The 9,486-nt window shown below is 33.9% G+C and overlaps 1 protein-coding gene across 1 annotated transcript; it reads right to left on the bottom strand.

Annotated features, from left to right (window-relative positions):
* Positions 1-1,242: 1,242 nt before the first annotated feature.
* LOC118752559 (5'-nucleotidase domain-containing protein 3-like) lies at positions 1,243-9,101 on the bottom strand (the record flags this gene model as incomplete). Its single annotated transcript, XM_036487464.1, has 7 exons — positions 1,243-1,512; positions 7,460-7,611; positions 7,670-7,810; positions 8,022-8,208; positions 8,265-8,560; positions 8,633-8,860; positions 8,926-9,101. Coding segments are annotated over 7 exons (1,385 nt in total), but the record flags the coding sequence as incomplete, so codon positions are not given.
* Between the last annotated feature and the right edge of the window lie 385 nt (positions 9,102-9,486).

Here is a 9,486-nt window from a genome sequence, read left to right as displayed (position 1 = left end):
AAGCATTTTAGGTCTAACAGGTCCATTCTGCGCGGGCAACAAAAATTTTGTAGCCTGCAAATAAAGTTTCCGTAAATTTTTAAACCCTTTTCGCATTCTGTGCACTCTTGTAACCGGTAAACTTTGTTGCCATCTCATAAGCTGTAAACAAAATATTGCCCCGTGAAATATGCAATGCCAGAAATTCCACAAATCTTCATAGCTGAATTGCTGAACATTTTAACTGCATAACCAACGTACTCAGAATTCCGGTTAACTGGTAACATCTTTTGGTAATAAAATTTTCCGGTTACAAAACCATCGGTGACGTGCAGAATAGACCTGTAAATAAAACATATTTGATATGAGCCTTAAATAAATTGTTTGAAGAAGTATGATTTTTATGAATTAAAAAAACTTCTTCAAAAGGCGTCCTACAAAAGCCCTTCAGGAAGCTCTTTTTTGAGTAGCAGAAAGCAGAAGCCGTTCAATTCATGCCGCCATAAACAAAAAAAAGGAGGGAAAGGCATAACTATCAGAAAGGGCTTCTGGATGAGATTTTAGCTCCTGAAATTATCTACTCGGTAGTACTTATTTATGACCCCTCATCCGTGTACCTTATTAGGAACTTTCACTTTTTTTGGCGTTTGGTAAGGTAAACTCGTCAGATATTCAACATGTTAAAAAAACCGGTTTCTTTATTGATTTTCGACTACTAATGACAGAAAGCTCAACCTTTTTTCATAGCGAAAATCTGCTTAAAATTAGAGGACTGTCTACATGTACCTTCACTAAAATACCAGGACAATTTAAGTGTGGACCAGGGCCCCAGGACAATTTGTCTAAATCAGGACAAATCTTGGAAAACCAGGACGTCTGGCAGCCCTACGCTACGGAAAAGTTTAGCTCACTTTAATGAACGAACTAATGAGCTAGTTCAATTAAGAGCTTACTCTTTCACTCTTTAATTCAAAATCTGCCCAAGCCTACTATTAATGCTTATTTTAGTTGCGTTCGCCAAACCGTTCGCTTCGCAAGTGATAATACCACCCTTAATTTGGTGTACATATTTCTGTGTGCTGCGCAAAAATACTGTGCTCAGCGTAGCCGATGTTGGACTTATGGGCGTTATTTTTCCTAACCTCAGCCAGCTAAATGTTCTCTATCGATCCCCATATTTTTTTTTTATATGAGAATTGGTGCTATTCTGTATCTATTTGTTCGAAATGAAAAAACTATGTTGTAAATTCGAAACATGAAAAACTATGTATAACACAGTGGTGCAGCCTACGGATTTCCAACATTTTTATTAAAAAATACTCGTATGTTTACATGAAGTAGGAAATGTACTCATGGGGCATTACACCACGACGCGGGTAAAAAGTGTGCGAGACAGAATAGTTTGCCAAGTTTGTGATATCACTCGTATATATATCAGCAAAGCGAAAAAGACGTCTCGAAAAATACGTTGGATTGTGATACGTCCGAAATACACTGCCAAACTGCTGGTTAAATACCATTTTTGTTTGATTCCTGTAACGAAAAGTTTTTATTTGTATAATAGTTACAGATTATAAATATCTGGGGTCATCAGCAGTAGTCGCTTAAGTCGAAAATCACAGTTCTGAGAAAACCTAATTTATATATTTGAAGCTCCTTCTGAAAAAAATATAAAAGTGCACTTGAAAAGTTTTAATAAAGATTTAAAGAATCTTACTTCCACAAATCTATAATTAAAAATTCAAAAGATAGATTTATTTAGTTATTAAAAAAAAAAGTTATTAAAAAAAAAGTTATTAAAAAAAAAGTTATTAAAAAAAAAGTTATTAAAAAAAACAATATAAGTGTTTATTGCAAAACGTAACACACATAGCACAAGAAATTATGTCATCTTAGGAGTTTATGTAGAGTTAAGTGCATATGTACGGTGACCATCCTTCCTGTATTGTACCGGATGGTCCTCTTTTTTAATCAAACGTCCTAATAATTTATTAAGTTTGTACGGGATACGAAATGTTCAGTATTTTGTTTAATGTCCTGAAACCGTCCCATATCCTGTGCTGTTTTTCTATTTACTTGCTTTTATCAGTTCATTGGAATAGCGTGGCTATAAACCCAGATAGATTACACTCAATGCCTACTACTCTTCCTTAATGACAAGAAGGCGAATAGCAACATTTTCCTTAAATTTTTATTAAATTGGATTTTGATGGCCATTCAGGTGCTATGCTCAAACGGTGCTCTTCTCGGGTTCAGCCATTAACAATTCTGTACAAGTCTCTTTCGGCCGGATATTTTATTGGCCACTAGAAAAATGCTTTAGTTACGCCAATTTATAAAAACTGCAACAATAATGATGTTTTGAACTGTAGGCCTATATCCAAATTAGGTACTGTTCCCCAAGTTTTTGGGTCAGTTGTGCAACAGAGGCCTAATTTTGCAGTGAAAAAGTTGCTTTGCCCTTATTAACATGCTTTTGTAAGTGCAGGACCTTATTGCACCAACGAATTATCATTAGCATTTTAGCAAATTATCGAACTTGCGCAAAGTTTTGTGTTTCACCAATTTGATAGGGAAAAGTCACTCAAATGAAAATTTATAAGTATAATATACCATTAAAAATCATAGATAAGCATTGTACTAAAATTTGAAATGCTTAGCAAAAAGACTTTAGCGGATAAGTGATAAGTTATGCAAATTATTTATTTATTTATTTATTTAATGTCTAAATTTATATATGGTACAGACGTTATGAAAAATTACAAGCTATATATTTTAGTTACAAATTGAAAACGTAAAAAGAACAAGAGTAGAATACAATAAAGGCTATTCTAAATTTTTACAAAATAAATAGTTTTTCAATCTATTGTATATAATTGATTTTGATTCCGACAAGTCAAGATCCAAAAATTTCGAGAAACAGTTGTACTCATTAAAAGCCCTAACAATGAGGGCATTTGCATTGTAAACCGTTTTATTTAAACCAATACGAAAAGTATCAAAGCGACGAAGGTTTCTACTCGGCACAGTGAAATCTATCAACCCAAGAAGGGACGAGCAGTCGACTTTACCGAAGACGATGTCGAGAAGAAATGACATAGACAGTAGTGAGCGTCTATTATTTAATGTAAATAAGCTAATCAATTGGCAACGCGACTCGTATGGTGGAATCGGTTCAGAAAAATATAGGCTGCGCAAAGCACAGCGTAGGAATATTTTTTGCACTCTCTCCAGACGATTGATGTGAATAGCGTGATACGGTCCTCCAGATAAACGTAGCGTATTCCAGTTTAGACCGTACAAAGGCAGTGAACAAAGTCTTAAGTGTGTACGGGTCCGAAAATTGCGAAGAATGTCGTCTAACAAAAGCTAGCATAGCAAGAAAGTTTGAGATGGTGTAATTCATGTGCGCATTAAAATTAAACTGGGGATCAAAAAACACTCCCAGGTGTTTAATGACTTCACCCAATTCGAGAAAAGTGTTAGCTAAATGGTACGAAGTGCACAGAGGTTTAGGCAGTTTAGAGAACGTAGCTTTGTGGCATTTATTGATGTGAGATGATTCATTGCACACCAATTATAGAGCATACTGTGTTCTGATTGAAGATTGATCGAGTCGCTGTGGCATCTAACCGCAGAGTATACTTTTAGGTCGTCCGCGTATAGAAGAAACCGAGCTGAAGAGAAACACAACGATACATCATTTATAAAAAGAATGAAAAATAATGGACCCAAAATGCTACCCTGAGGAACTCCAGAGGTTGCAATAAATGGTTTCGATGAGACACCATCAATAAGAACACTAGACTTCCTATTATCCAAGAACGACTTGATCCAATCCAAAAAAAAAAAAACAGAATGAAAACCAAAATTAGCTAGTTTAACCACCAATAATTTGTGGGAAATCTTATCGAAGGCTTTGGAGAAATCGGTGTGAATCACATCAAGCTGGTAGCCACGTCGAAAAGTCGCAAAGCAGTCCTCTGTAAAAACTCAGATTAGTTAATGTGGACCTGGCCGCCACGAACCCATGTTGATTAGGACTAATCAATTGCTTCACAATAAAATGCAGCTTATTTTTTATAATACATTCGAAAAGTTTAAAGACCGACGAAAGCTTTGAAATTGGCCTATAATTCGTAATATCACTTGTATTGCCACTTCTAAATACTGGGGTGATAGTGGTACGTTTCCAATCATTTATGAAGGTACATGAAGATAGAGATCTATTAAATATTAAAGTGAGCGGTGTCACTAAAGAGAGTAGAGGAGGACAGTCTGCAAATAATAAAAGGCGTGTCATAAAAGAACAAATCAACTACCGTTTACATACTGGTGTAGTAGAAAAATTTCGGCTATCTCGTAGCCAAATTGAAAAAATTTTATTGAAAATTGGAGCGAACTTAATATAACAGTGAGCGTAATAATGGCATGATCAAATGCATGGGGTCCACAAATTAGCGTTGTGTAGAGTAATCCATCGAGTGGAAAATACCGTGATAAACAAATTGATGGATAAAACTATTTGTTAGCCGGAATTTACGCAAAATATTGTCAGACAATTTTTCAACATTGGTGGATTTCCTTAAGTCGCAAGGTGCATTGATGAACTATGATAAACATAGACGCCCCTAAGGTTACTGAGTACCAATTTGTTAATCAGTACGGAAATCATTCAATTAATGCAATGTGGTTTTTGTGTTTTTGTTACTGAATTATTTTGCAAAGATCCAACTAAATAATACTAAAATGTAGAAAAATTTAGTTATTTACAGCGTGGCGACGAATAACTGTTACCCCGTTTTTTTTTTGAGAAATAAAAGGGTCCTTTATAGATTTTGCGGAAAAAGCATTTTATTGTTGTAGGGCAAATGTATTTCAGAAAAGCACAAATGTATTTCAGAAAAAATATTTTTAGAACACAGTTATGCTTTTCTGAAATACATTTGTGCTTTGTGCTTTTCTGAAATACATTTGCCCTTTTCTGAAATACATTTGCGTTTTTCTGAAAATCATTTGATTTTCTCTGAAATACAATTGTGTTTTTCTGAATTTCATTTGGCTTTTTTTGAAATACATTTTGCCTTTTCTGAAATACATTTGAGCTTTTCTGAAATACATTTGCCCTTTTCTGAAATACATTTGAGGTTTTCTGAAATACATTTGAGTTTTTCCGAAATTCATTTAGCCTTTTCTGAAATTCATTTGGCCTTTTCTGAAATACAATTGTGTTTTTCTGAAATACTGTTGGAAAAGACGTAGTTCCTACCTTTCCAACAGGAGTTGTATAGTTGTGATCGATAATATATTATCCACTATTTTTGACTTGCTGTCAATCATATCGAATCATATCAAAAATTACATGGCCTTGCATAAAATTTCGACTAGTATATAGACTAGTGTATTAAAATGGAAAACTTGGATAGCTTTCGACGATTTTCGTCGTTTACTTATTTCAGCAAGACAGTAGGCAATTCCAGTGTTGTCGAGTCGTACAATTTAGTCTAATTGCGACTTACGCAATGAGGCTCAGTATCTTAGGCCCTCTCTTATTTTTTCTATTGATAAATCATGTGGGGTCATGCTTTCTGTCGTCTAATTATTTATTATATGTCGAAGACCTCAAAGTTTACGCAGTGATCAGAGACTCACAATAATATATCGTTGCAATCTAATCTCGCTAACCTTCACTCATGATGCTTTCTTAGGGCCGATTTCTCCATCACCAGTTAACACTAACTTCCCGATTAAACATCGTTATCGACGTTCCGACTCCATGCATATAACAGGGAGTCGATAACGTCGGTAATGACGTATAACGGGGGATTAGTGTTAACCAGAGAGAGAAACCGGCCCTTAATTGCTTATCTTTGAACGTTAGAAAATGTTCCTATTTCACTTTCACGAGAAAGCTTCTTCACGTTCAAACCAATTATAGTATTAGTGGCTACAGTGGCGGACCCAGGTTGGGGAGATTGGGGAAATTTCCCCCCCAAGACTGTGTAACATGTATTTTCATAATATTTAACTGAATATCGTGAAATATCATTACAAGAATATATAACAGGTTTGTCCCAGAAGCTACTTGTAGAAAAACTCGATCAAAGTTCAAACTGTGAGCGTATATCAAAGAAACTCGAAAACTTACTCGAGAAGCTTGGGGAACAAACCTAATGAATGGATGCTTTTGAAAACTTTAATTCATGAAAAAAAGTGTATCAAATTTCACTTGAGTTTGAAATTTTAGCTGTGTGTTAAGCTCGAAGTGTTATGTTATTTAAGTAGTCCTAACAGTTTTTCGAATTCACTGAATTTTCAAAATTTTGAAATTATGTACTTAATTTTCAATTTTTACTTTTTTTGTTTATATTAAATTTTCTATATTTTCCAAAATTTTGAGAATTTTATTTATCCTAAAATCCATCCTAAAATGTAAAAATGTGAAACATCACAAATTGTCGAAAAATTCTTATGTTCATGTACTTGTGTGTAAAAAATAGAAAATTCTTCGAATTCTAAAAGATATTAACATTTTTGAAAAATTCCAAAATTGTTCCACTTTTCTGGACTTTTCAAAATTTTGTATTGATAAAACAAAGTTTGAGAATTTTAAACAACGTCCAAAAATTTTTTTAATCTTCAAAAACGACGAAATATGAAAATGTTTTCAACATTCGAAAACTTTTAATTTCGTTTGATCAATTTTGTATATTCGACACTTTCACTTAGAAAAAATTTGGTTAGAATTCCTACAATTCTCAAAATTTTTGAAAAATAAAAAATTTCTAGAAATCTAGTATTCATCATTATATTGAATTATTGGGATTTACTAAAATTTCTCAAATTCACAGTCTTGAAAGTTTAGAAAATTTTGGAATTTATTAAAACGGGAAAACTTCAAGAAATTAAAAACTAATAATACTCTAAAAATTTTAAACTGCGGTGATTTTTAAATTTATGTACACGATATATGTTGAAAAATTTCCTGTAAATTCTTGCAACTTCTTGCGAGTTAGGGAACGCAACTAATATTGGAATATTCATGTATGTATGTTTACCAACAAGTTTTTAAAATGTTTAGCTTTTTTGTCCGTATTCGGCTGATTATAATATGGTCACCGTATGCATATGCCACTGATCGTTGTTGAATGTTCTCATTTTGCAATAATCTCCTATCAACACCTTAACGGCAAAACTTGATTTAAGGAAATTATGTTCGAACGCCCACTTAAGCCATTTGTACACAATTTGTGGCTATCAAAAAAACATCATCCCAAGTGTATTTAGGTATTTATTGCTTTAAAAGCACTTGGCCATTATGTTTTTTATTAATCACTTTTTGTAGAAGTATGCTAGGAAGTTAAGGATTTCCCCTAAAGATGCAATCTTATTAAGAGAATAAGGTCTCATTTTTTACTCAAATCTGTCCTAAGTCGACTTAAGTGATTATTGATTAAGACCATAGATATATTACATGTACCTGAGCATATCTCGTTCTGCTTGCCATTTTTGTAAGCATATCTGTGCAGCCTCACATTCGTAGTCCTGAATTTCTTCGATGAGTTGTGTCAACATTTGTAGCCAATTTGCATTGGTTTTAAAATTAACATTATTCAAAGTCTCTATTTCGTGCTGTGCAAAAGAGAATAAATATTGCTAACTTTGCCTTGGACAACAGTAAATTTTCTACCGTGAGCTCATTTATAATTGCACCAGTCCTCCATCCATGCTCTAATGTTACATCCGCCAAATCACTGTACGGATGGTCTCCAAAGTATAACACATTATGCCCACGCCATCCGGTTAAGTCTTGGAGTTGTTTTACAGTACCCTGAGAATTTCAATTAATGTTATTTAGGGCCAGTTTTTCAGTGCACGGCTGTGGTTTAAACTTGGTTTAAACGCTCGAGATGGTTGGTCTAAAGTGAAATTCAAATGTCGTCTAGCTGTTCAATATAAACGCTGTTTACGTGATCTAAGTTTAAACTGGCACTGAAAAACTGGCCCTTAGTAGTTAATTTTTGCTTATCTAAATGTTTTACCTCATAGTATATTTTTCCTTTCTCAAGCTTTGAAACACGATCCCAAACATGTGAATTTGTCTTGTCATCATATAACCTAATTGGTCGTGATTCGTCTGTAAAAAATTTTGGTTTTCGCGCCTGAGCTATTATAACATCAAAATACTCGCGCCATTTTTCACCAGCTAGAAGAGTCATTCCTCGGTTTCTGTACAACACAAAGAATTTCTATGAAGGTTCAAATGTGAATATAAAATTACTTACACAAATGAAAATGGACTATTCGTTACTAGGAACAATTTTTTGCCAGCTTTAGTTAATTTTTCAAAATATTCCGGCAATCTGCTGTTCTTTTCGATATATTCACCAACGTTTTTCATAACTATTTCATGCATTACAGGATGGCACGATTGCACCGATGATTTTATGTCGTGGAAAAGTATTTCAGGATTGTAGTCGATGTGATTTTTTTCGAAGTATTCAGCAACGTTGCACAAAAGGCACATTTCCGGAACAGAGAACAAATCTGCCAGCTGAACCATCTTTGCCTTAGTATTGGGCTTTAGCAAAACCATACATTCAGTACTTATGCTACTAGATACATGTATAGAAAGTCCATCGCCATTAATTACCTGATAGTTTTTCGATTGTCCTTCAACATAAGCGATAGGAAGTATGCGATTTTTATAGAGCTTTAATACTTCGGCATCGGGAATTTTAGTAAGACCGCGATAAACTGAGCCCAGCTGTATTTGAAGAAACGAATCGAGCTTCAAAAGCAAACCTTTCTCTATATCGTAATGGAGTCCACGCACTGCAAATCCTGGAATGTACTCTAATTTTGATATATTTTCAGGATACTGAAAATTATATTTAAAATTGTATCCTATGATATATAGGGAGGAGATGAAAAAACACAACTTGCCTTGAATTTTTTAATCAGTCTATCACGACCTAAATTATACAGCAAATCATGAAGGCAAGGCTTGTAGCATGCCAGTGTGTAATCATAATCAAACCCATACACGTCAACTTCTTCTAAATCAAGCTCATTGTTAGCGAATACGCCACAAGGATTAACATCCTTCGGTAGTTTTTTAGCTGAAAATAATTTATAAACATAATTATTCTATTCTCCTTAATTTGTATCCAAAATTATAATTATTTGTACAAATTTCTACCACTGCACACTGCCCGGAATTAAATTTATTTGGCATAAATTCTAAAAAGAAAGTTATCATTTTCAAACTTGGTACATATGTTCCTCATGCTATTAGCAAGTTATGGTAAAACTCTTAGGCCGATAGATAACCCGTACGGCCACGCCTTCTCCTATCCCCATATATAACGTTGTTTTTGAACGATAACCTTTTTCAAAACTTTTTTAAAACTTGCTTAAACCCCTTTAGTATGGCACCCATATTGTGATACATACTTCAATTACCTAATCGCCACAATTTTAAGTTGAATTTGCTTATTGAAACAT

This window comes from Rhagoletis pomonella, unplaced genomic scaffold, assembly GCF_013731165.1.
Source record: "Rhagoletis pomonella isolate Grant_MI unplaced genomic scaffold, Rhpom_1.0 Rhpom_scaffold_01655, whole genome shotgun sequence".
In the NCBI taxonomy this organism is placed as follows: domain Eukaryota; kingdom Metazoa; phylum Arthropoda; class Insecta; order Diptera; family Tephritidae; genus Rhagoletis; species Rhagoletis pomonella.
This window is presented reverse-complemented; position numbering and strand designations above follow the sequence as displayed.